This window comes from Mya arenaria, chromosome 13 (assembly GCF_026914265.1).
Source record: "Mya arenaria isolate MELC-2E11 chromosome 13, ASM2691426v1".
Taxonomy (NCBI): Eukaryota; Metazoa; Mollusca; class Bivalvia; order Myida; family Myidae; genus Mya; species Mya arenaria.
This window is the reverse complement of record NC_069134.1, coordinates 25,352,530-25,380,460: the sequence shown is the minus strand read 5'-3', so window position 1 is coordinate 25,380,460 and position 27,931 is coordinate 25,352,530. Positions and strand designations below refer to the sequence as shown.

The following is a 27,931-nucleotide window of genomic DNA, read 5'->3' as shown; positions in this document are numbered from 1 at the left end:
TGACTCACCCTCTTATTTACATAAGGAGGTCACTGAAATCCATACCAAATATGAATCCTTTTATAGAGTTTAATCAATAAAAAAGATATCACTTATAAGTATTTCCTGAATTCGTGAAAAAGCATTTATCAAGTGTCACTCTAATTAGAATACAATGTAGTTTTATCGGTAGGTGGTTACTGACATAAGACGGTGGTTAAGAATATAAAGGGTAGTAACTTCCATAGTTAACACGTGCTTTAATCCAACCTGCCAGTAAGTTATAAAATTCATATTGGAGTAAACCGAATGATTTATGCATGGTTTCCTTTTAAATATGCAACCTGGACATGCAATCTGATCAATGCCAAGACGGTTAAAATAAATGTCTTAATGTTTGAAGTTGGTCTGTTAAATATTTTTCTTCCTTAATGGGACTCACTCACGGTCTGTAAAATGCACTCTTTCCTTATTCAGGGGCGTAGCTAGCCTAAAAAGCTTGTAGGCCGATGGTTCTATTATGAGTTTTGGGGACTTTTTTAGCATTTCACACACTTAATTATATTTGCAATGATAACAATAAAATCAAGCAATACACTCTGTACATAGTTTCAATAAATACCATTCTTTAGTTTAAATAAAACAAACTTTTGAGTCGTTCAAAGTGTTTGAGCAGTTTTTATTGCATCTTTGGGTTAATTAAATTTTGTATTTTTTTAAAAAGTTGTAGGCCTAGGCCTACAAGGCCTATATGTAGCTACGCCACTGTCAGGGGCGTAACTGAGTCATTTTGAAGTGTACTCCCATAACAGGGGGGTCCGGGGGCATCCCCCCCCCACCCCCCCACCCCCCCCCCCCACCCCGGAATTTTTTTTGGAGAAGGATGCGATTTACTGGCATTTCGTGACTATCCAGGGGCTATATTAACGACATATATTTGGGTAGAAAAAATCAAAACAGATTGATTAAATGTTAATATACTGTTTCTCTGATACGCAGTACATATTATTAAACATAATCGATCTCATAAAATTTCCCTATTGTGTCTTTCTCAAGCGACATTAAGATTTAAACCTTGAACACAAAGGCAAGGCGTCTGTTTTGCTGGTTAGACAATGCGTTCGGCACTGATTTCTCTGTCTCTGTATACATTCATGAGACCAAGACCTGACAGGCGCTCAGTACCCATCGTACTTCTTAGGTATGTCTTGACCCTTCTCATTACCGAAAACGACCGTTCGGCTGTTGCCGTAGACACCGGCATGACCATTAAAAGGGTGAGACAGTGTCGTATGCTTGGGTAAAGGGCTTTGCTTGCAAGCGTAATTGATTCCGCTAAAGACGCCGGGGCAGCTGGACGGTTAACTGCCAACGTCGCGTCCGTCCACCACATACGCCACCGCTCACACTCGCGGACAAAAATGTTTTCATCCACATCTAGGCATGCGTGGAAGGCTTGGTACACATCATTGATACTCTTCCGGGGAAGACCGTCATTCTGAATCTACATAAGAACGCAAATGTTGCGACATAGGTTTTTTATTCATTAAATAAATCAGTTTACAATAAATCATATACCTGATCTAGCAAACAAATCCAAGGATGTATATGTATGTTAAAAGATACCTTCAATGGAAGAAGCTTTTGGGCACAGAACCGACCATGGCCCTGCATCAAGCGTGTTTCTAATTCTACCAGCAAGTGGTTGACGAAAGGCAAATACATGTTTCTCTTCCAAAATTCGGATGTATTACCTGGAGCGTTCGGTCGATTTTGTTGACGACCATAACGTCTGGGAGCGGCGGGTATGACTTCAACGTCACCAGCAATTTCCACCGCTTTCTGAAACAGGCTGTTCCAGACTTCATTGTCATTTCTCTCCGCCTGAAAGAATTAGGAGTCGTAAGGCGCTGCGGATATTATAACGAATTACTATGTACATGCTTACACGTGTGTGCTGAATATGAACATTTATCATTTAAAATGGAAAATAAAATTTACCTGAAGAAGAACCATAATTACACCCGTGTGTTGTTAGCTGCATGAAGCAAGTCACAGTCCTTTGCCTGTAGCATGTTAGACAGTGGAACTAGGGCTGACAAAAAATGTTCAATCGCCACCAGGGTCACAATAAATTCGAAATTCGTAACTGACAATTTATGTACCGCAGCCTTCGTATCCCCTTCATAGGCAAGTCGGTCGAGTGTCGTTACCACGGTCCTACAGGATACAAAAAAGTATGTCCATGCCAGTATGGTGTTTGGATAACAATAAAACAATATTTACGCAATGATTTCATTTTCGACTGTATAATCAAGATTGTTTTATACCTGTATGATACAAGGAATGTGTGCAAAGCGTCCGCACGTCCAGCGAGTCTCACAAAGTGATCGGAGTCGCGTTCGCTCCGCCATGCCTTCCCTGCTGACATCATCTCCTGCAAGCGTTTCTTGGAATTGAAGTAAGCGTTTTGCGGAATAATTAAAGGCGAATGCCACCTGTTGCACCAAACTCATAAGGTTTCTGGCATAAACCTCTTTGGATGCATGGATGATGGCGAGGTTCAAACAATGCGCTTTGCAATGGGTGTATATCGCCTCTGGTATGAGGGATCGAATCCTCGCCTGCACTCCACGATGTATGCCCGACATATTGCTGGCACCATCGTACCCCTGGCCACGCATTTGATCTGTTTTGACACCTTAAAACGAGTTATGATAAGCATTGTAGAACGTTTTTTAAACAGTAGGTAAGTTTTATTCGTTTTTCTGCTATTTTAATCTTTTAGCAAAGACCCTAACACGACATTACATAAAATAAAAAGTGTACGACACATGAAAATTGCATACAACATAAAAAGGAAAAGGTTTTCTAAAGGGTGCGTTTTTATTCTGTATGGAATTTTCACTTGTATAATTAATCTAAATCCAACAATTATCTAAAGATCATTTATGCGACTACATAATTTATGTGTTACAGAACAATGAAATATTTTCAATAGTTTTGCATACCTAATTTCGTGAGGTTTTCAATGAATGCATTAGCTAATGCCTCTCCAGAGGTAGACTCGCATTGGGAGAACCCGAGGAACTCCTCGTGTATCTCGTCACTCTCTGAATCTACAAAGCGCACACATAGGGCCATCTGCTCCATAGTGGCAGCATCCGTTGCCTCATCCGCCATGAAACCAAATACGCCAGCATCGTTACACCTCGAAACGATATCGCCACTTATAAGTTGGCCACAAATACCTATCAGATCATTCTGAATCTTGGGCGATGTATACCGGGTTCACCATTTACCAAATGATCATTGAGAAGCTTATTATGTTTTGCCTGGAAATGCAACAGCGCTTGGAAATTGCTTGATGACTCATCATGACCCCTTAGCGCAATGTTTTGCTGACCACAAAGAATAATTGTTTCAACAATAGACACTAAAATCTGACGATTCTTTTCAACCATGGCGTTAAATTGAGATGATATTGTGCACTCAATGTCTTTTTTCTGCCCTTTTAACACGGCCAAGTAGTTCTCCGCAGCAATTAATTGGTCAATATGACATTGGGATTTGCTATGTCTTTCTACAATCTTTGAAAAATTACACCAGTCTGTAAAAGGTTCCCTAGTCAAAGCTTTACTACGGGCCACCTGGTCACCGAAAAGGAAGCACGGCGCGCAATAAACGCCATCTTTGCTGATAGAATACCTCAGCCATGAATGGGTCCTGAACCAGACACCTTGGGCCTTCCGAAGTTTTCCTCCGCTGAATCTGTAAATAAGATAAAATTATAATGTATTTGCACTTACATTATTTGTTTTGAAAATTATAAAAATAAATTCAAAATAATTGTTTATCGTATAATTTTGACAGTATTGAAAGCTTTTGCTTTACCATGTTATGACGACGTTTCAAAAGTATTTGCTACTCTGCGGTTAATAATCACACTGGTACAATGTTGCCTGCTATTTACAAAATCGTATACCATACCATGGTACTGTACTGCATGGTTTTTTTTTAAATAATGCATGTGTACAATCCCCTAGCATGGGAAAAAATTCTTCATAACAAAACATACAATACTCGGTACAGAAGGCAATAAATGAATGATATATCGGTGCCTAACTTTAGTTGCTTAGTATACATATCCGACGTAAACAAATATGAAATAGTTGTACATCGAGGTACAGTGTCAAGCAATTATTTAACACATATACCTTGATGGGAAAGAGCAACAATGTGCCTCGTCCCATGAAGTGGACAATAGCTGCATGTTTTTTTTTAAATAATGCATGTGTACAATCCCCTAGCATGGGAAAAAATCTTCATAACAAAACATACAATACTCGGTACAGAAGGCAATAAATGAATGATATATCGGTGCCTAACTTTAGTTGCTTAGTATACATATCCGACGTAAACAAATATGAAATAGTTGTACATCGAGGTACAGTGTCAAGCAATTATTTAACACATATACCTTGATGGGAAAGAGCAACAATGTGCCTCGTCCCATGAAGTGGACAATAGCTCAAACTTCTGAGCATCAGTCAAAGGTTGAATACTGCTAGCAAAAACACCCGGATACGGCGGATAAACACACGAGGATGCCATTTTAAATGGCTGTTTACTCGGAATAACCTCGGTGTACTTATATAGATGACGTCACAAGCGTGACATCATTGAAAAAATAGTTAAAATTTTAAAAAAGCAGACACGTTTTGTTATCACTCTTCCGAAAACTGACTTCGAAGTCATAAATTCGAAAACAGTTCTGACAAACCACAGAGTCAGTATTTATGTGCCTATACCCCCTAAGCCTCTGGTTTTTATGCCTGTTTTCGAAGTTTAAGCCTTTCGCATTTTTTTAAAATCGGAATCGAATTGTACGCACAGGCGTACAGGAGTATGCCTAGTTACGCCCCTGACTGTTATGTAATAGTTAGATGACATGAAGTAAATTCTTAATGAATAAGAAAGGGCAGAATGAGAGTAGCGAACAAGCCCTTTCTTATTCATTAGGAAATTACTTCAGGTCATCTTCCTCACGTAGAATACAACCTCATTGGCTGATACATTAAACTCTGACAGAGGGAGTGTGTATCGGATGAGTGGTAGAAGGCAGACCTTTAAACACCTGCGCAAGGTGTAATTCTTAATGATTACAACTCTAGTACTTAGTGATTGCCCATCTAGAATTTCATTGGCTAAAAATGTAGTTTGTGTTCTAATACAAAATAAAGTGTGGCAAATAATAAGCATTGTTAAAACTTATATATACTAGCAGCTGGAAACCTTCAGCAAATGTTGATATTTGCTCAAATATATGTCTCTGAAGACCACAACTTTCAATTCCATCATTAAAGGGATTGAGCATTTTTATTGTTGCCTGATTGTTTGATTGGCATTATCAGGTGATGTTGGCATTATCAGGTGATGTTATCAATGTCTTCTTAAATGGGCAAACTATCCATTTTTCTGGTGCATCATGGCTTAATGTATAAGGTGTTGATTTTCTAATTTTTTCTTGACTTTACCAGGGTGGGTTCGCAACCCACTCAAAGCAAGATAATTTTTATACTTTAATTGTATTTTTTTCTAAAATTCTGATATCATTGAGTAAAATAATGATCAAATAAGTGTTTTCAGATGCATTGACAGGACAACTTATTTTTGATCCAAAAACATGAGCAAGTCCCTTTAAAAATTCTATCAAATCTTAATTCACTCTCTGGAAGACACGTGCACCAGTCCTACGTTTGGTTTTACTCACAAGTGGCAGTATTCATAAAACTACTTAAGTCATTTCCCAACTAAAGTCAATTTCTTAATTTTTTCGAAGTCAAATGCAAAGAAATGTTTTAGTGTTTTTAACATTAAAGGATGTTTTTTTCAACAAGGTCAATAGAAATAATGTATTTTGGAATTTCATATGACTAAAGAGAAAATAAAATTAGGAAAAGTGACTTAAGTTAGAAAATGACTTAAGAACTTTTATGAATACCGCCCCTGCAATATTGTGCAATTATTTCCTAATCAAAATAGTAAAAATATCCCAGAATAAACAAGCTAGACTTCTTCACAATTTTTGAAGGTCATCAATAATACCGGACACTACAGACTAGACTAAACATTTGTTTTTTAATTAATCTAGGGACATCACAGGCTACTTCACATTACAAAAACAACAACACGTGTTAGGAAATTGCTTGTTATTGGGAGCAAATATCAATTACAACGATAAAAAATATCATTAAGACTCAATTAACATACACTTAAAAAATATAATTAAAACTAAAACAATTCTTATCGATATCCTTCAAAAAACGTTCCCAAACTGATATTATTGTCATTTCTACAAACCACTTGAGACACTCAATTATAAACTGAACAGGATAATATTTGCAGCAAACTACAGCGTTAAAAAACGTCATTTAACTCACATTTAATATGCATTATACCAGTACACTAACCAAGAGCTGTCATAGGACAGCACGCTCCACTACGCTGCATTGTCTTAGAAATGTCTTAGAAATGAATACAATAATGCTGTATAGTGCATGTCAAAAGCAATAAAAAAAGAAAACAAAAACCCTGATCAAGATGTGACAAATCAGTGATTGACAGAATTTCAGGCTTTGTTGTGATATTTAGTTTCAACTGCTTTTTTCTACTTTTAGTTACAGTGACCTTGACCTTGATCCTAGTGACCTAAAACACAATAACATGGAAGTCCTACATAAACGCTTCCTACATATCACATTTTGTCACAATATGACAACACTTAAGTTATAGAAAACCGAACTGTACTATATATTTAGTAACAGTGACCTTAGGGGCTCTAAATGCTCCATAAACTCTTCCATATACCAAGCTTGGTCACAATATGTCAACCCTTACTTAAGTTATTCATTAACAACCATATTACTATTTTTAGTAACAGTGACCTTACCTTATCGGGGCCCCAACACAATCCCATCAAAGGTCTCTTTTAACTCTTCATATATACCGAGTTTGGTCCCAATATGTCGACCCTAACTTAAGTTATTCAATACCAACCATTTTTTCTATTTATAGTAACAGTGACCTTGACCTTGAAGGGGCACAAAACCCAGTCCCATAAACACTTCCCATATACTAACTTTGGTCACTATTGGTCAAACCTAACTAAAATAATTTGATGCCATAGGTGAGTTTGAAGCCGCCCTTCCACAGGCCTGCGCTAACAACGATGCAAGTCATTCTAATAACTAGTTTTCAATTTGTGAAAACCTAGTTAAAAGATAAAAAAAAGTGCAAGTCATATGGAATAAAAATCAATCAAGGGCCATAATTTGTATTTAGGGTTAAAATGGAGTTATGTAACCTTGTTGTAAGATGGTCGTCAATAACTCTGCAAAGTATTAAGTCGATTAAAAGGGTATAGAAGTTTTTTTTAATAAAATCCCACCTTGCCCTAAAACTTCAGCCTTCTCTAAAACTTTAACCTTAGTTCCTGTCAGAGTCAATCAGGAGCCATAGCTGTATTAAGGATAATATGGAGTTATGTAACCTCATTGTGTGATTGTCCTGAACAACTGTGTGAAGTATCAAGTCATTTGAAGAGACCCAAGCTGTTTGTTTCAAGAACTGCTAAATTTTGTTATGACTGAATGTTAAATGGATCAGAAATACTGAACAGACAACCTGGATATAAAATAATGAATCTTTATTAGAATTTAATTATGTAGTATAAACAACATATGCGTCACAGGTTTTTCCAATAACAATAAGGCTAACAACCAAAATCATTTCATAATACATACAGGAGTGTACTGTATGCCAATGGCAATTTCATTGCATAAAGTCAATTTCAACCATAATGTTTAAAATGTGTACAAGTCAATATCATTGTATCTTTGATGTAAAATTATCTAAACAATGACAGACAAGCTTGCAAAGCGGTACTGTAGAGATGTAGGATTCCTGATCAAAACCAGTGGTCCCTTCCTGTCTGCTGCCTGATCCAACAACTTCTTAAACACTGCAGCAGCAATGTACCCTAGACCACCCCCATTCCCCGTGCCTAGAGAAAACCCTCCCTGGCAGACATAACCAATTACCTCCCTTCTCCCTTTTTCAATCTTCTCCCCATCTGTTTCTGCCAACACTGTCACAGTTCTGTCTACTTTCACTGCCTTTTTCACTCCCTTCTTTTTAAGTTCTCTCTTCAACTCATTTCTTTGTTGCTCCAAGGGGTCCACCCTAGCTGGTTCCAGGGGACCTCCGAAAGATTTGTCCTTTTGTAACTGTTGCAAATCCTGCAAACTAGGAAGACAAATTTTGGCAAACTGGACAGGACAGCCTCTATGAACCATGGATAAAGTCACAGGAACAATTCCTAATTTTTGATCATCAGAGAAAGATACTAATTCTTGATCAAATGCCTTACTGGTGCCAAGGCCTCCACTGCAGATCTTCTTAAACCGCCTCAAAGTCTGTAAAGACCTCACCACAAAGAAGTTACCATCAAATTCCTGAACACCTTTTGTTACATCACCATCACCTTGCTTCATACATTCTCCGTTTTTCAAATCACCATTCATTTCTTCATTTACTCCATTCAATTTTAATCTATCCCCATTGGCCTGATTCACCAAGATCTCCCAGGGGCATCTAAAAGGTGACAAGACATTCAACTTGGTGTAGTTAGGCCTCTTTCCCGGTGGAATCCGGTTATATTTCCTTACTAACTCTTTTTCCTGACTTGACTCCCATTCCCTACCAGCCTGAGTATCTGGTAGGCAATTAGGGAACATAAGTTCTCTCCCCTCATGAGCCTGACCCTCAAGTTCACTCAAACCTCCACATCTCGCTCCTCGGTACACCAAACCCAGCCAGAAAGGCATTGCCCAGCCTTTAGGAAAAAGGATGTCAAAACCACTTCCAAAACCAATAGCAACATCTTTACTTCCATTGTTGCCATGGAGATGACCTTTATTGCTAGGGGTAAAAGTGTTGCCAGGTCGCTGAATAAGGATAACTGGTATTGCAGACTCTTCTACTCCAAGTTCAAGAGGCTGGCCTAAAGTACAATAAAGTCAGTTAATCACGTTGAGTAGTGAAATAAGTGTATAGTCTGCATCAAAATACCTAAGTAACAGGCCAATTTTGGATACTTCTTAAGCTTAACTGGCTTAAGTAGCTTATAACAATAAACCTAAGTACATACGGTACTTAAATTTATTTTGATAAATGACTTAATATAATTCACTTTTGAAGTTTAAAAACTTTTACAGAAGTTGATATTACACAAATTCATACCAAAAAAAGGCAGCTTAGCTTAATCCTGTTATAAGGGACTTAAAAAGTTTCGAGAAATTGGGGCCAGACTTCTTGTTCCTTTTTAGTTGACGCAAGGCATTATACAAGAATCGCTTGTTGTTTATAGTCCATTTCAGTTATTAGAGAATAGTTTGTCTATCTGTTCTCTCTCTCACCTCTAACTATCTGATCAGCCTTGAAGCTGTGTATCTCGGCATCTGTGTGTTTCCCTGCTAAAACTTTCTCCCTGACCTCAGTGGACCATAATGGCGAAGAGGAGACTGAACACTTAACCTTGGTTTGTACCGCGGACTGGTCACTGCTGATATCTGAAACAAAGGCAATAGAGAATAATAATTACAGATGGGATTTAAAAATGGACCATAGTTGTGACATGGAATCTGAACTCTCCATGTTGGTGTGTACAACACTGCCTCTATGCCTCTGACTCCTTGCTCTTGGTGGACTAAAGTGGCAACATTGAGACTAAATAATCAACCATGGTGTGTACTGTATACTATCTGAAAGAAGTCATAAAAGCTGTACACTATATTTCCAAGGAAAGCAAAATATTAGACAAACAAATCAAGAAGGAAATCTTAGAGTTTATCTAGGTAGTACACTGAGTATGGGGCTCAGGTACAAACAAGTGAATAATGACAACCAGATATGGGTCTTATAGTTAATATGATGTCAGCAAACAATATGACATCATAGTTTCTTGTTACTAAAATGGGAATTGCAGTTCCCATATGGTGATTCGTATTGAAGGTCATGGGTACTTTTACGGAAAAATTTCACTTCTTTTTTGGGGAAGAGTATTTAATAATTTGATTTAAAATTGTCCTGTAAAATTGTGGTTCAAATTTTTGTGACCTGTAAAAAAGCTAATGTACAGATTCAATACTTTTGTTGTTGTGCATTTCAAGCTCAACCTTACAACTGACAATAAAAGTAGAACATTGTGTTTTTTGTGAATGGGGCAAGCAAGGGCCCTTACCCTGCCCCTTAAAATTGTGAAAATAAGCGACAAAGTTGTGAATTTACAATAGTATATTTCAAACAAGGAAACAAAAAAAATGCACAAAAATACAAAATTTGAAGAATTTTAAGAGATAAGGAATGCATTTAAACACCACTGTACAAGTTGACTTGTTGAAAGTTGAGGAAAATTTAAAAAAAAACAAAAAAACTGGATTGTGAATTTCAGTCAATTTTTGTGAAAAAGGTATACTTTTGGGGATTGCGAATGGGACCAAATTTCGGCCACATTTTCAGTTACCAACACTTACTGCCTTCATCAGCAACCACCTTAGTCCTTTGCTCAGGTCTTGTCAGCCTTGGATCCCTGGTTGTCATGGCAACTACACTATGAGGTTGTAGCTCCCCTGGTGATAAACATTGACTCGCGATCTTGAAAAACATACATTGCTCCTCGAATTCCAGAATTCTACCTTTATCTGTGTAGTATTCTCCCCACCACTGTTTGCCAACCTTTTTTTCTTCACTGGTCATGACTTTTGCTGGTTGCAAAATGTCCATTAAAATTGCTACAGATTCTGGTCCAGTTAATCTGAACCTATTGATAGAACCACTCAGTGACTTCATTTTTACATTGCTTTCTTTGTTTTCGGCACCTATGTCAGCTTTAAACTTGTCACACACTGCTGGATTAATGCCTTCATTTTCTGTCTCTTTTGCTGTCTCCTCTTGGTCAACTTTCATATCATTTGAAGCACTGTTTTGTTTTGTCATTAACTTTTCGGTTAAGCTGAAGCTCTTCACAAGTTCTAACCAAACTTCATCAAAACATGCTGGATGGCACCACAGCCACAACTGTCTATGATTGGTCAATCCATTGGCAGTTTGTATTGCCAAGGGTTGGGATGAAGACTCATTTTCATTCTGCACTGTGATTGGCTGAGATGGGTTCCATGTAAAAGAAACTGGACCAATGGCCTTCCAGGGATAGGAATCATGATGGTAGAGCATGGTTTGTCCTTCCCTTGTCCCTGATAGGCATGATACTGCGGAAAATGTCTGGCCTGAAATTGAAAAAGCTGTGCCATTTATCTTCTGCTCAACACACTATGAATCCACAAAACCAGTTGTTAAGCTACGAACTGTCACACATGATAACCCAACAGCTGACTACTGAATCATATGAACATTCAGCATTTCAGAGGCACTTCACATAGTGGCTACAGTTGATTGAACTTAAAGTAACCTTACTAGGACATCATAAAATGGTTGTTAAATAAGAATAGCTTAACTTTTTAACGATGTCTTATGATCATTCAGCCAACATGACAATTTCTGTCATAATGGTCAAGTTTCAAGTTTTTGCACAACAATGGTGACAAACCAAGGATATGACAATACCTCAATCTTTTTCTTAAATAAAAACCAACATCAGCAAACAAGCTGTGCATACCTTCACAATATTCTTGAAAATACATACCAGCCTGGGAACTTGTAAGATGGGACAGGCCATCTAGCAGGGTGATTTGGTCTCCTTGCAACTCAATACAGCACAGATACGACACATCCTGGAAACATTAAACAAGGCTGTTTTAAAAACTGCTCAATGCTTTCACAGACAATAATAATATATATATCAAGTAAATTAATGTTTGCATTTGGTAACTTGTCCAATTCTGCCAAAATAAATGCTGTGAATAACAAAAAAAATATCATTTATCTGCAATTTTAGGACTGCAGAGTTTATGATTTTTTTTAATATTAATTGTGCTTTGTTTCTTACACATTTTCAACTTTCGGAAAGTAGGAGCAAATTTTTGATGACTTATTTCTGGGGTCTTAATTTTCAGCTTCTATTTTTATAGCTGATAATCTGAGACATTTCTGTTTATGTGAACACTAGCACAACAAGAAGGTTAAAACTTGGCCCTCTACACAGGCAACTATAGACCATTCTTTTCTGAACCATAATATCACCTGAATAAGACAGTGTTGAGCAGAAGCTCTGTAGCAAGCCCTCTCTCCACGCTGCGTTGGTTTCCATGGTAACCTATGACTCCATTTATCCACCATATGGAACCTTTTGGCATGCCAAATATGAGTCTCCAACCACACGTGTTTCCTCTGACGGCGATTGTACTCGACCAGAAGATTCTTTGGGCGTCTTCGGTGTCGTCTGCTCGGGCATTTGTTTTTTTTTTCAGCAGGCTTGTTTGTAAACTGGAACAAGAATATGGAATGTGTATGGATGGAACATTAACAGGAACGTTATTATTCAGGCAAAAAAAAACCGTTACAACCCATTTAAGGGATTTTACCAAGTATTTATTAGCTTTGCTGAGTCTGTCAAATTATTTGAAATAGTCATAACATAAATATTTTCTTCAATTAAATTTATTGAATGTCTGTAATATATATATATATACGAGGGGTGATCGCGAAGTTCTTGTAAATGTATTGTAATTTTTGCTCCATCGTAAAGAAGTAAACGAAAAATACACCACAATAATGTTTAATGAATTACAATACTCCATGATAAATATTATACGAATCCATTAAAAAGTTTGAAAGTTATATCAATAACAACACAGTCACTATGCGTCACTTGACACACGCTGAAAAAGTAAACGACGTCAATTAACATCACACGTCATCCATGTTCAATGAACGGTGCACTTTTTCTACGTAGTCACCACGCAAGGCAACACATTTCTGATGTCTCGCAATCCACTTGTTAAATGTCTCCCTATACCAGTCTGTGTCAAGTTGTGAAACTTTTCGACGGGTTGCCAGTGTTAAATCAGCAACGTCCTGAAAGTGCTGTCCACGGAGGGAAGTCTTTATCTGGGGAAAGGTCCTGAAATCCATGGGTGCTAAGTCAGGGCTTTAGGGAGGGTGTTGTAATACTTCAAATCCCAGTAATGTAGTCTCTAGCTGTGTAGAGTTTGCCCTATGTGCAGGAGCATTATCCTGGTGCAGGATAATCCGATCAAGGTCCAAAGCCGGCCATTTCCTCTTAAGAGCATTGACAAGATCCCTTTTCAATAAAATTAATAATTGCTATATATTTTTATATATAATTTTTTTATTTTTTTTTGTAACTGTATAATTATTAATATATTTATTAGTTACATCCATGGGTTGCATAGATATTTACCGTTGAGTAATAGTCAGCATTCACCGCCCTTCCATCTTTGACTCTGTGCTGAAGGATCATCCTGTAGTGACCCATGAAGAAGATGACCATCTCTTTTCGGCAGCTCCTTTGAACCCGAGCTTTTTTTGGTGGCGGTGTTCTTGGTGTTTTCCACACCGACGATTGGCCGTTCCTCTCCGGATCATAGTGATGAAGCCAAGTTTCGGTTGTTGTTACTATTCTATCAAGGAATTTGTCACCTTCGGCTGCACTCCGATCCAAAAATGCAGCTGAACACCTTGCACGCGTCTGGTTTTCTTTGTCCGACAGCAACTTCGGGACCCAGGGCGCACTGACTTTCGACATACCTAACTCTTTCGTAAGAATGCCATGCACAGTTGAAGGAGATATGTCGAGTTCACTGGCAATCTGTCTCAATGTTTTCCGTCTGTCTTCCCGAATAAAACCCCTCACTTTTTCTCGAACACTTGGGATCACGATTGAAGGCCTACCTTCTCTCTTATTGTCTTCAATCGATTTTCTGCCGTTCTCAAATCTTTTGTGCCATTTGTAGACGAATGCCGGGCCAAACTCCTTTAAAGTATTGCTTCTTTTAATCATTGAAATCGTTTCAGCTGGTGTCATTCCTATTCCGACACAAAATTTAATGACGCTCCGTAATTCAACGTTTCCAGTTGACGTCATGATGCAGGTTTGGTTTCCTTGACTGTTCAAACAAACAAGCTGCTATTTTCAAACCGGATGTAGTAAACAACGATGAATTCTATGGAAATGATGTCATGACATTGATATTGAACGTGCAAGATTTGCACGGATTTTTGACAATAATAACCAGTGTATATATTGCATTACTTAAGGTGGATGAATGATAACAAGTATACACTTTTCGGCGTGCGCTGACTAGGGCCTGATGGTTTGCCAAGGATACTGTTTATTGTTGTTATAGTGAGCCGATTATTATTTTGCCTCGTATTTTATCTCTAAATATATTGATCTTCTGGATAATACAGTTTCAGATGTATTGGAATAAAAATAAAAATGTTACGAACAATTTACACAAACTTTGCGATCACCCCTCGTATATGACTTCCATCTGACAGTTGCAATAGCATTTCAGTTAAAAGTTAGATCAAAGGTTAGTGACCTGAATGAGGCATTTAGAATGACCAGATAAAATTAAATTTCCATTTATGCTATCTAAATTTATCAGCACAATGTCATGTTTTATACATATACTATTATGATGCAATTTCCATCAAAACGAACTTGTAATCATAGTACCTGACTTCTGACACTGCGAGGAAGTCTCTTCACATCATGTCCCATGGCCCTCCTCTGCATGTGTTTCGGTAGTTTCTGGGAAATCTGTGCCCCACATGGCTTTGGCCGCAACTCTTCAGTAAGCTTATGAATTTCCTTTGCATGGCTCTCCACATACTGAAGAATGTTTACCTCTGGAAAAAATATAAAGCTATAAAGTATATTTACAAGTTTCACAACCTGATTTTAAAATGTAATATGTATTTATATATAATGATTTTGCAGTGATTTATATTGCTGTTAATTTGACAGCTTGTTTTACCTCTGGTCAAAGTGGCCAATGACTTGTCAAAACGAAATGTCATAATTTTAAACGATTTTAGGTAATATAACCGAAGAACTGAAATCAGGTCTTGTCAGATCTAATTTTTGACATGACATGTTAAAAGAATTAATATGCAGGGGTTACAATAAGGGATGTTTGGTGTTTTATGGTTTAAAAAAGTGCAAATTAAAAAACCCTATTTGAATTAGGTTCATAAGATTGCAGCATAAATGTGAACTTGAAAGCAAGTCAAAGAATCTTAAATAAATCTTGTTTGGAACTGAGGGGAATAGATGATGATAGATGATTGCGCAGAAAATGGAAATGGGTTGACTAACTTACTTACTTTACCTACTAGAAATTGTCAAAACACCCTCAGCTAATATCAGGTTTCATTTAACATATATTCCACTAGCTAAACACTTGCGAGATAAAAGCAATGTAACATTTTATATATCCTAGTACATGTACATATAGGTTTATTAATTACTGTCATGAAACTAACTAATGATCATCAATTTACATTATTCATAGGTAATGAAAAGCACTTATCAGTTAGTCTTATAGAGTTTTTGGTCACTAAAAAGAATTTTTGGATTCAATTTTATTGCCTGTGAACTGAACTGTAAAAAAATAAAATCACGGTTGTCACACCTACATGTAGTCTTTCAGTGCTTCATTTCAATTGCTTGCCCAAGATAAGCAATTGTTGTTCCTAATGACTTGTCATATAATAAACTGTGAAGAGTTCATTCCTGTAAACAGTCCCAGACATGACAACTTGAGAAGTAAATTACCTCTTGGCGCAAGACTAAGCAAATCATCGTCATTTGCTTTCAGCTTTTTGGCTTCCGAGTGTGATGGGCTGGCAAACCTTTTCATAGTGTTCTAAAAGTAAATTGTGAAACACATACACGTTAAAACATTTTAAACACGTGTATTTTTATTGACTAATGAATAGCAATAAACACTGGGCAATTAATTCATGAAAACCCACAGGTGAAGTCGCGAATACATATGACAAATCAATTTTATAAGACAATAGATTTAGTAAGAATATTTCACCTTAACACTTATAATGCAAGTACAATGATCAATGGAATTAAAATGCTTCATTCTGTTGGCATCGCTAAAAATTGTAAAAATGATACATGTTACCGTTTCAGTTGGCTCTGTGTAATGGGCGCAGCCATCTTACATTGTGCTTACTCGATGGACCTATCGCCCAGTAAAAAGCCGAAGTTGGAAATGTCAAAAATGTCTGCAGTTATTAGAAAGATAATATCGACGACCAAGGCACCTGGAGCAGTTGGTCCATACAGGTTGAGTCTGTTCTTGATAATGCCAGTAATGGTTGGAAGTGTCACGGACTAGAATTAAATTGGAAGAACTAATATTTTTAGGGATAATTCGTACCCACTTGTTTCGTTTTACATGTTCATGTTTAAATTGACTTTCTATAACGATCAGTCAGGTAAAATTATTTCATTTATTAAATATGTTGCTTGCAATAACCGTTCCACACGCAGTAAATCTCTTCTGCATGTGCTCAAAAGTCATAAAGAACTACATGTGAATGCAGTATGTAACCTTAAATGTTGAGTTATAAGTACTAAAAGTAATAATAGAAGAACTTTAGTGTGAAATTTACCTTAAGTAAGTACATATGTTTTAATAAAATTGAAGTTCAACCATGAATATGAACTCATAGATGTACATGTGTATAGTGTTCTTACCTGAATATATGTACACTGATATAATAATTAATATTTTTATTTAATTTGTGTAATTTTGTTGTGAATGATTTACAGCCAAGCAGTGCTTGCAGATAGGACATTGTACATATCAGGACAAATCGGGCTGGATGTGACTACTGGAAGCATCGTCTCTGGTGGTGTGGTCGCAGAGGCAGAACAGGTGTGACATTGCTCAACCCATAAATACACATATATTATTACCCACTGTTATTGAATACCACCTACATGTACATACATCACACTATGTGCTTATATCACACAAGCTTAAACATTTTTGGAGTTATGTCCCTTGGTCTATTGAAAAAATTGAAAAGCATACCTCTACTGTTTATTTACTTGTAATTGAATGTTTTAGGCACTGAAAAATATGGGAATCATTCTGGAAGAAGCTGGGAGCTCTTATGATAAAGGTACTTTTATATTTATAGGATTATCAGCAAAAGTATGTATAAGTATGATCACCACATGAATATCATGTTTAACAGCATGTTTATGCCAGTATCTCAACTGATATGAAATTAAATAAAAGTTTTAAATTGTGCACCAGAACTTGAAAAGTGACATTAATTAGTGTATAAAATAATATGATAGCTTTGTGTCTCAAGTTTATTGCCATTTGCCCTAGCCTTGTGCCTTTAAACAGTGTCAACTTTTTTTTATATTTTCAATTACTGGGCTTGTACCTGTATTTTTTATTGAATTAATTAACTTGTATATAAACCCCATGTATTGGTCAATTCAAATGTTTTGAATATATTGACTGCATGTTAAATCCTTCAAAAATATTATTTAGAGGTATGCTTCTAAATTATTATTTTAAAAAAAATTGTTATTTCAGTTGTAAAAACTACAGTTCTTTTGGATGATATGAGTAACTACGGTGCTGTTAATGAAGTGTATGTGAAATGTGAGTAGTAACATGTACACATGTACACAATCTTATCATTTTCAATAGTTAATACAAGACTGTTAAATACCAATATTATTGCATGTGAACATAATTTTGCAATATTTTTTATAAATCTTCATTTTGATAAGTCTTCATACATGCTATTTTTTTGGAAGGCTCCCCAGGGGATTTTGTTCAGAATTCCAGGAAATTTGAGTCACAAACCAGGGGATTTTCATCATTATTATCTAAATGGCTGATTTAAATACAATGCAAGACCTCTTGAAATACACATGATATTATTCATGTATAGATATATATTAAAAGATTGTCATTTTATAAAAAAGAATGCCATTTAGAACTGGCAATTTAAAACACAAGTGAAACATGTCTGTATATTTAATCATTGTTGCATGATACATAATGTGTCTTATTTCAGTTTTTAAATCCAAGCTGCCAGCACGAGCAGCATATGCAGCAGCTGCATTGCCAAAGGTGAGTTAGCAGGGAATGAGAGTGAGGCTGAGAGAAGTCTAGTAGTAAAATTGTCTGCTTTTCATGCAAGAGGTTTGTGTTTGTGTCCAACCAGGGGAAAATTCCCATGGCCTCCTAAGAAAGGGAACCATTAATATTTTCTACCCAGGAGAGTGATTCATATCAGCTTTACAGTCTTTACAATCAAGCCAAAATAAAGGAGTTAATATGAAGTAGAATTGAGTTCAAGGTACTTTCTTGCATTTTATAGTGTAAGCCATAAAACATTTAATTTCAATATGTAAACCTGGTAAGACATATTTCCATGTGTAATCAAACTGCTTGTAATCAAAATGTCATATTTCAAAGTGTTTTGTGAACAGACAGCTTGTTACCATGGTAAGCCATATTTCCATGTATAATGTGAACAATCTGCTTGTAACCATTCATGTGAAATGTGAACAATCATTAGTGCCATTAAAGGTGCATTATATAAGTTGATGAAAAAAAAATCTAATTTCAATGCATTTTTATGCCTATCTCATTTGCTTTTAATGATAAAATTAAAAAAAATATATATGATTTGTGTACAGATGAAAAATAGTAGCCTTTATAAATGTTTTTTTCAATTAATAGCTATTAATAATTAATCTACGTGGCCACAAATTTCCAGGTTATAAGAGCACCAAAATAGCGCTAATATTTTTGGAAAATAACTTTTAAGTCAAATGAGTTAAACATGATAAAGAATTTAAATTTTAAAAAACCCCAAATGCGTCAACCATTTATTAGGATCCATTTCATTAATTTACTTAGTGCACAAAGTTCATATATTCCATGTTGTTTTTATACTCCTACAAACAAATTTTGAAGGGGGTGTATATTGGAGTCACCATATGGTTGGCCAGTTTGTTTGTTTGTCTGTTAGGTTGACAGGATTTATGCAACAGAAAGGTTTTACTTCCAAAGTTTAGGTCGGATAGTTCTGAAACTTGGCACACATATTTTTCATTTGTTGCTGCCAATTTGTTCAATAGTTATTGTCCTTTAACTGCATTTTCACTTCATTTTGTCAGGGAGCCAAAGTGGAAATAGAAGCCATCGCAATTGCTGGAGAGGTGAAGGATGAATAACTTGGATCCTGTTAGGGGCCACAGGGACTTCTGAAGGGGCCAGTCAAGATGGATGTGATTATGTTGCATCAAGCTTTTATCATTATTGTGATATAAGATAATTTTACACATTTTGAAATCATTGTGAATACTTTAACTTAACTTAAACTTCATTTGCCATATGTGTTAAGTATTATTTCATAAAAAATAGATGTATATTTTTACATGAAAAATTATGTATTTTTAAAAAAAAATAATTATACAATATATTAAAATTTATTATAAAAGTTATTCGAGACCTTATCAAAAAAGAATATCTATATTTCAATTCTTGGCTTTCCTCTTATTATCAATATGTTTAAAAAAGTATATGCAATAATATTTAAAATTTTATGACAACAGTACATATTGAATATTTTATAATAGTTGTTCCCCTTACATCACATAAAATTGTGGAATAAAAGGCATCTGTTCGTAATTTTATTGTAGTTATTTCCCTTACAACACGTTTTAAGAACTATAAAACAAATATCACTGATGTTTTTTATGTACAGTATGTTGAAATATTTTCAACAGTGCAAGTTTGTATGCATATTAACATGGACATGGTAGTAAAGATTTCTGCCTCTCACCCAAGATGATGTTGGCTCGATCCCATCGAGGGAGCGTTCATGGCCTCTAAAATGTACAAAGTATTGATAGCCGCCCAGGAAACTGATTCAAGAGATCAGCTTTCGGCTGCCTTCACAATTAAGCTAATAACATTAGTATAAAATAACAGATGAAATGTCTGTACTGTCTTTGATTAGTAATTGATACATCTAAATTAGTTGCCTTGATAATAGTTCAATGTAAATAGTATTTCAATGTCTGAAACTATTATATTTATCATTGTATTCATTAGTTTATTATGTGTCATAGTAATAAGTAGTGAAGGTCAGTATTTAGGTAAATATCAGTACACTAAATTCTAACAATATCACTCATTTCAATAAGGCAACTATAAATTTATTGTAGATTTTCATACTCGCTCGCCTCCTCCTTTTCCAGCCGCCCCTTCAATTTTATTGACTCAAATAAAAATGTTGAACTAGGGTCTTTATTTGCGAATGGGTTTAGCACTGTCAGGAAACGGCGTCTATACATACCTACCATGACTATGTACAAAATTGTTACAATCCTGTCAGGGTTCATCTTGAGACACATGTATATGGTCCCTTATGCAATAAGGAAGAGCATGAATGCATATTCAACTGTGACCGCCCCCATTAAAAAAACAAACAAGAAATGCCGCAATGCGACAAAACCAGGTTTTCAGTGACAGAAGAACTTCAGCCTGTGTTGTGAGAACTATAATTAAGTTGATTTGTTGTGTGTTGTGTGTATGTATAAGCACATCCCAAATTGGTTAGAGGATATACACTGAAGACAGGAAGCATGCATAAGAGTGGAAATAAATAGGGAAAGGTTAATCAATTAATGAAGATGATTATGTTACTTTGTCATTGCACATATAGATATTGTTATCATCGGTGATTTTAGTAATCATCAAACTCTGGTGCTGGAAAATGAAAATGATTTTAAAGGAACTTGTTCACAAATGTCTGGATTTTGATAGATTTTTAAACTTTGTTGAAAGTAATTCATTTTACTTAAAATCATTATGAAAAACTAAAAGCTGCATGTGTAATCTTATTAATGATGAGAACATTTTCAGTGGAAAAGATCACATTTTGTCATGTTTTTCATTGAAACAAGCATATTGGTCACTTTTAACTTGAACATTTGTTTATGTCCAACCCCATAAAAGGTGAATGTCACACAATCTTATGAAAGGTCTCCTTAAACTCTTCTTATGTAGCGAGCTTGGTGAAGATATGTGAACCCTGGCTAAATTTATTCAGTTTCAACCATTCTTTTATTTTTAATAACAGTGACCTTGACCCTAGAAGCCCTATACACAATCCCATGAAAGGTCTCCATAAACTTCTCCTATATACCAATATTGGTCAAGATATGTGAACCCTGACTAAAGTTATTCAGTTTCAACCATTCTTCTATTTTTAGTAACAGTGACCTTGACCCTAGGGACCCCAAACGCAATCCCATGAAAGGTCTCCTCTTTCTTTATACCAAGTTTGGTCAAGATATGTGAACCCTGACTAAAGTTATTCAGTTTCACTGTTTTTCTATTTTTAGTAGCAGTGACCTTGACCTTGACCATAGGGACCCCAAACGCAATCCCATGGAAGGTATCCATAAACCCTTCCTTTATACCAAGTTGGGTCAAGATATGTCAAACCTAACAAAGATATTCAGTTTCAACCGTTTTTCTATTTTTAGTAACAGTGACCTTGACCTTGACTCGAAGAACCCCAAACGCAATCCCATGAAAGGTATACATAAACTATTCCTATAGACCAAGTTAGTCAAGATATGTCAACCCTTACTGAAATTATTCTATTTCATAGGTGAGTTTGACGCCGCCCGGCCGCCTGCCTGCCCGCCTGAATAACTACATTCATCATTCTAATAACCAGGTTTCACTATGTGAAAACCTGGTTAAAAAGTCGGATGAAAATTTAGCAGTTAATTTATATTTGCTTAATGTATAATATATTTAAAGTGCATATGATTATGTTTAAGTATATTTTGCATCATTTTAATCTTTTTTTGAAAGAACAGTGAACTATCTATTGTCTATATTCGGCCATAGTGCTCTTTTTTTGCCCTTGTTTTAATATGAATTTCATCTTCATATTTAAAAAGCAACTTTTCCACACAAAATAAAGCTAGGCAATAATGCAATCTATTAGGATGGCATGATTTATTTGATATTAGATTGGCATATTCGTTTTCCGGGGAAAATATTGCTTCATGCTATATTTGCTTTGATATAAAACACACATATTTTCCCTTATGAAGTCTAAAAGTCTACATTAAAATCAGACAGATTGTGCGAGCCAATATTGATTTCCCTATAAACCCTTGATTCCATGTAATAACTTTGCTGGGAGGATAATGCATTATACAATAAAGCCATTATCTTGTCTCCTAGAAAGATCGCATGACACAAATATGGAATCTTTCCTCTCTGAAATAATCCCTTGAGGTTTAAACCCATATGAAACTGCCATTGTAATCGCTCAATATTTTAAGATTAAAGTTTCTACGTTTGTAACATTACGTCTTCTGCCAAAAAAAACAAAACAAATACCATCAGCTTGATGATCTTGGAAGAATATTCTAAAATAACATGGGACTCGAAAGTGTGGTTCACTGTAAGCAGAAACTCCTAAGTTGGTATTATTAGCTACAATAAATATTAGTCCATCAAGTCTTTGTTTGGTTTTGTGTACTATCTACATAAAAATTGATGTCAGAAATTTCATTTGTACCAATCTTTAATTTATAAGTTAAAAGAAATTTACTTTAATTTATTAAAAGCTGTAACATCGGTTTTCATGTGCAGCTTTTGATTTTAGGCGATATTCAAATTTGATACTATATGGTAGAGGTTTCATGTGTCTTTTTTATATCGCGCATATACTACTTGTCCACCGTGTGACCTTGACTTCAGATGATAAATGCAACGATTCAAGACACACTTCAAAAATTCAAATAAAACCATTCTCAGTGAATGGGACCCAATTGGCTGAAATTACAGACAAGCTTTGAGGCTGGAACAAGTCTTGAAGAATATGCTAAAGCATGTTATGAAGTATATATTCAATGTTGTCTTAAAGTACACCCAAATAGATGTCTTGAAATATACTCTAAATAATGTCTTGAAGTAGACACTTAAACATGTCTTGAAGTAAGCCCTAAACATGTCTTGAAGCATATTCTATAGCATGTCATGATGTACGGTATATAGAAGAAATTGTCAAGAAGTGTACACTAAACCATGTCTTGAAGTAAACCCTAAAGCATGTCCTGATGTATACACTTAAACATGTCTTGAAATATACTCTTAAATTTGTATTGAAGTAAACACTTAAACACGTCTTGAAGTAAGCCCTAAACATGTCTTGAAGTATATTCTAAAGCATGTATGGCAGTATACACTAGAAGATATCTTAAAGTATACACTAAACCATGTCTTGAGGTAAACCCTAAAGCATGTCCTGATGTATACACTAAACATGTTTTGAAATATACTCTTAAACTTGTCTTGAACTAAACACCTAAACATGTCTTGAAATAAGCCCAAAACATGTCTGAAGTATACACTAAACATGTGTTGAACCATACACTAAAGATGTCTTGACTTGTGCACTTAATATGTCTTGAGATATACACTATTAAAATATGTCTTGGAAGTATACATCTTAAAAAAGTCCACACTAAATATTTCTTGTAGTATTCACTAAGCATGTCTTGGAAGTATACATTCAACATGTCTGAAGTTTTCCCCAGAACATGTCATAACGATTACATTTAAATGTCTTGAAGTAAACACTCAACATGTCCTGAAGTAATGTATCGAAGTATACTCAAAACTATGTCTTGAAGAAAACTTTAAAACTTGTGTTGAAGTTTACTCTAAAACATGTCTTACACTTAACATGTATTGACGTATATACGTACTAAAGATGTTTTGAGGTATATAAAGCATGTGCCCAACTGTCATCCAAGAAAGCCTTAGTTTGAGCCTCTCAACTCCGAGGAGCTCTTTTCACAGGCTTCTCAAAATATGTACCATTACTTGTTTTTACACAGAAGATTTCGTAGTACGAAGATTTTCAGTTAATTTAGTCACATACGAGCTAAAGGGAATTGGAACATATACCGACATGTACTAAACAAAACTGCTAGCTTCGCGACCTCGGTTCGATCACTAGCGAAGCTGTGTGTTATTTCGTTGTCGTCCCTCCAATCAGTGACTGCATTCTGTAGTCAAATCAACAGAACCGTGACATCTTCTTTTTGTCATTTTATGTATGAGGAAAAGCACATGCCATTTCTCGACATGTAGAACGAGATTATTTCGGCGACCACTTCTTGGTGCCATTTTGACAAAGTTTGAAAAACACGATATACCACACAAGAAGTGTGGCTGTGCGTTTCCTATTCCTTAAGGTTTTTGGTGACAACGTTGGGGCTAATTGTGTAACAAATCATTGTGCATATGGATGCACGGGCGCTCTGTACCACGGCGCCAATGCATGTGTCAGTTTTTGAGTAGCACAGAAACGGTGGGACGTTTGGCAGACGACATTGTGAGGTGAAGACTGCCCGAGTCGGGCTAATAAATCAACACGTGAGAGGTGCAAAAACTGCATTTTCCCCACAAAAATCACGCAATTTGACACATGTCCCCGTTGATTAAGTTAATAGACAAAATGGTCCCGCGCAATACCAATAATAACTGTGGGACAAGCGACCGTTTCCATTTTCCACGCTACTTGGGGAAACAGTGTGAGAATAATTCATTCATTATCCCAGCTTTTGTCTTCGTGATATAAAGCTTTTTCTAGCCTTCTAGAAAAAAATTGATTGAACTTATTTGAAATTCAGAAAATTGTCATTATATCCACGATGCAGGTGCTTTATCGAATGAAAATTCTTGTTTCCATTTGCTGCGATATTACACGACACGTGACGAGCGCTTTCCCGGAAATAGTTTATTGGCGGGAGAACAATTAAGCAGGGACAACTTCAAAATTTTAATTTCCTATGGAAAATCTAGGACTTGTGGCACAGGTGCATGACAAATCGCATGGCTCGTGCGAATAAGACGGAGGTCAGTAGAAGTCAATTGTTTTTGAAGGCCCTCTTTGTCTTGTGTGTGTTTTGACAACAAAGTGCAGATGCTTTGGTCATGGTACCCATGTATTATTTGTTTTAAACGTTCTATTTTCAGAAATGAATTGCAAGCCTCATGCATTTGACAGTCGTCATTATAAATGTATTTGAGTATTTAGTGTAATGTATGTGTTTTTGGTTGCCCAGTATTTGACGTAGTAAATACACGAATAATTAAAACCAGACTGTGTAAAGTTCCTGACATGTCATCAAAAGTTTTGAATTACAAAGCCTTGTTTTATCGATGACGTGTTCTAGCACACAATGTTATACATTTATATACATGCAGTGGCGTAGCTATATATAGGTCTTGTAGGCCTGGGCTTACAACTTTTTGAAAAATGACAAATTGAGATAGCCCTAAAATACAATAACAATAGCTGCTTTAACATTTGTAACAGCTCTAAAATTTGTTTTATTTTTAAACAAAGCTGGTCTGGTGTCGAGTTATTTAAACAACGTGAAGGGTGTATTGCTTGATTTTATTATAATCATTACAAATAGTAGGTGTGTGTAATGTGCATATGAAAGTCCCCAAACTCACGTAGAACCATCAGGCCTACAATGTGATAGGGCATCGGAGTGGGATAGGCGTTTCAAATCTAGGGGGTGAAAGTGAAAAGGTTCTATCTTCTTCTTTATTTAATGTCACTTAGAACCTTTTTGCATCACCCCTCGAAATGGATCCTGGGCATTGTTAACATCTTGTCTATCGAACTTAAACATCACAGAACCATGTATAAGCACATAAGAGTTTTTTTCCTGATATGATCCATATTGTATGTGGTATTTTGCAATTTAAAGCAAGATGTTTCAGAAATACATCATCTCAGTTATTGTAAATTTGACGCCAGAAGGAAAACTGCTGTTCTTTCCTGGAGTTATTTACTTCATAACGTAACATATTTTCATTGTTTGCGAAAACACTTTACTCAAAACGGCTGATGTTACTTAATTAACAATGGGCAACCATGAACACATGTGGACAGAAATACATGAACATACGTAGACAATATGTTCCTGTACGGGAATATCAATACGCCAGAAAATTAAGACAAATATGGCTTCATAAATTGTGTAAACGCGGCATCTGGCGAGCATTTGGCCTCCTAAATATGACGAACGCTAATCAAATATTGAGGGACGAAATTAAAACACTTGCATGAGAAACTAGCCCTCTGTTCTGGTCCAATGTCCAGATTTTGCGTCAAGCACGCGAAGATTTATTTTGTCATGTGTCTGATGCAAAATTACAAAGTATCATTTCAAAATAACAAACCTGTGCACTTCTTAGGGTAAATGTGTGTTTTTATGTTAGTATACGACGCAGCCGTTTCATGGCCTGTAAACGCCAGCTCCACCACTTTACGGTGGTGCAAAGAAAAAGAGCTGTCGACACTTCCGTGGTGGAGCTGTGCCCTATGTTTACATGAACAAACGTGAGTATGATTTATAATTTATTTGATAATTTCATTTAACGGACATATTTCGAAAATCGGAGAATGTGGTACCGTGTAAGAACACTTCTACTGTAGGCTGGTTTTTATTTCGTTTCAATATTGTGCAAACTGTGGTGCCAGGAGCTTTTCTCCCGAATCAGGTTTGTGCATATTTTGAGATTTGGTTGCATAGCAAGTACATTTCGGTGCTTACACACCTCGTAAGAACATTCTCACGCATGCAAACATAACTGTTATGTAAAGTACCTATGCCGGAACAAAACAAAACTAATAAGGTAAAATGTACAAAAGTGCGTTTTCTACGTCAATTCTTACACAAACTGATAATTTTAGAATTGCAAGAAAAAATATCAATCCTGTTTTTCCGATCCGGACCGAAAATCCGTCCTTCGGTCACGCTGCGTGACCGGCTTACGCGCGTGCACTCGGGTCAGATTTTTCTATCCGTACCGGACACACATGGTAGATACTTATAGTTATATGGTAAATTAACAGCACCTAGCCGTTTGTTTTCGAAATAGTTTTCAGTAAGGTTAGGATAATTCGCGAAGAGTTTTGTTTCCGCAAGTAGTATGCATAACCAGCATTATGTGCAATGAATGATAAACATAGCAACTTTAGTATTTATTCCAAAAGCGTTAACTTTTTATATTACTTCATGCGCAAAACATACTCGATAGCGCCACCCCTACTCGACAGCGCCACCACTAGGGCAACAGCGCCACCACTTTTATAAATATGTGCATTTTTCCTTTTTAAGAAGTGCATATTAGTATTGTTGTGTTCCGGCATAGGTACTTTACATAACAGTTATGTTTGCATGCGTGAGAATGTTCTTACGGGGTGTGTAAGCACCGAAATGTACTTGCTATGCAATCAGATCTCAAAATATGCACAAGTCTGATTCGGGAGAAAAGCTCCTGGCACCACAGTTTGCACAATATTGAAACGAAATAGTAACCAGCCTACAGTAGAAGTTTTCTTAAACGGTACCACATTCTGCGATTTTCGAAATATGTCCGTTAAATGAAATTATCAAATAAAATATAAATCATACTCACGTTTGTCCATGTATACATAGGGCACAGCTCCACCACGGAAGTGTCGACAGCTCTTTTTCTTTGTACCACCCTACAGTGGTGGAGCTGGCGTTTACAGGCCGTGCGTTTGCTGTTTCTCTGTTGTGTCAAACTTTTAGATGTCCATGTATGTCCAAACTTGACAGATGGTGCACGCATTGACTACAACGTTGAAAACTGACAATGAAATAGCCACGCTGAAGTGGCTGTCCTAGGTTTCCTGGTATCAAAGAAAACCGCAAAAATACTGTTGGCTGTTGCATATTTGGCAGTAATCAGAGATGATAACAAAAATGATATATATATATAATTGTATTCAAAATAATATTTCACCACCTACTGATACC

At 36.1% G+C, this 27,931-nt stretch overlaps 3 protein-coding genes and 1 pseudogene across 4 annotated transcripts in view; 1 reads left to right on the top strand and 3 right to left on the bottom strand.

Moving 5' to 3' along the window:
- LOC128213393 (interleukin-6 receptor subunit beta-like) overlaps nucleotides 1-148 on the bottom strand; it is a 46,009-nt gene extending 45,861 nt beyond the window's left edge. For both annotated transcript variants that reach the window (XM_052919041.1, XM_052919043.1), the window contains exon 1: nucleotides 9-148. The gene's annotated coding sequence lies outside the window, so the exon portion shown is untranslated. The remainder of the gene's footprint in view (nucleotides 1-8) is intronic.
- Nucleotides 133-19,715, top strand: LOC128213395 (2-iminobutanoate/2-iminopropanoate deaminase-like). Its single transcript, XM_052919045.1, has 7 exons — nucleotides 133-255; nucleotides 16,172-16,327; nucleotides 16,817-16,922; nucleotides 17,118-17,172; nucleotides 17,601-17,669; nucleotides 18,091-18,146; nucleotides 19,202-19,715. The coding sequence occupies exons 2-7, from the start codon at nucleotides 16,185-16,187 to the stop codon at nucleotides 19,256-19,258; spliced, it is 486 nt and encodes a 161-aa protein (XP_052775005.1). The 5' UTR covers nucleotides 133-255; nucleotides 16,172-16,184; the 3' UTR covers nucleotides 19,259-19,715.
- On the bottom strand, nucleotides 1,315-3,123 carry LOC128215152 (zinc finger MYM-type protein 1-like; annotated as a pseudogene).
- On the bottom strand, nucleotides 7,671-16,210 carry LOC128213394 (ribonucleases P/MRP protein subunit POP1-like). Its single transcript, XM_052919044.1, has 8 exons — nucleotides 16,164-16,210; nucleotides 15,803-15,893; nucleotides 14,702-14,874; nucleotides 12,241-12,483; nucleotides 11,744-11,831; nucleotides 10,575-11,327; nucleotides 9,459-9,611; nucleotides 7,671-9,043 (listed from the first exon to the last, which is right to left on the bottom strand). Exons 2-8 carry the CDS (start codon nucleotides 15,885-15,887, stop codon nucleotides 7,893-7,895), a joined length of 2,646 nt encoding a protein of 881 aa, XP_052775004.1. The 5' UTR covers nucleotides 15,888-15,893; nucleotides 16,164-16,210; the 3' UTR covers nucleotides 7,671-7,892.
- Nucleotides 19,716-27,931: the final 8,216 nt, after the last annotated feature.

What these genes read in the sequence shown, in the direction of transcription:
- LOC128213395 (XM_052919045.1), top strand. Translation starts at nt 16,185, where the DNA reads ATGGGCGCAGCCATCTTACATTGTGCTTACTCGATGGACCTATCGCCC. An exon ending in GGAGCAGTTGGTCCATACAG is followed by an intron (nt 16,328 to 16,816) that starts GTTGAGTCTGTT and finishes AATGATTTACAG; the next exon opens with CCAAGCAGTGCTTGCAGATA. An exon ending in TAATGAAGTGTATGTGAAAT is followed by an intron (nt 17,670 to 18,090) that starts GTGAGTAGTAAC and finishes GTCTTATTTCAG; the next exon opens with TTTTTAAATCCAAGCTGCCA.
- LOC128213394 (XM_052919044.1), bottom strand. Translation starts at nt 15,887, where the DNA reads ATGAAAAGGTTTGCCAGCCCATCACACTCGGAAGCCAAAAAGCTGAAA. An exon ending in CTCGCAGTGTCAGAAGTCAG is followed by an intron (nt 12,484 to 14,701) that starts GTACTATGATTA and finishes TTCTTGTTCCAG; the next exon opens with TTTACAAACAAGCCTGCTGA. An exon ending in CTCAACACTGTCTTATTCAG is followed by an intron (nt 11,832 to 12,240) that starts GTGATATTATGG and finishes TAATGTTTCCAG; the next exon opens with GATGTGTCGTATCTGTGCTG.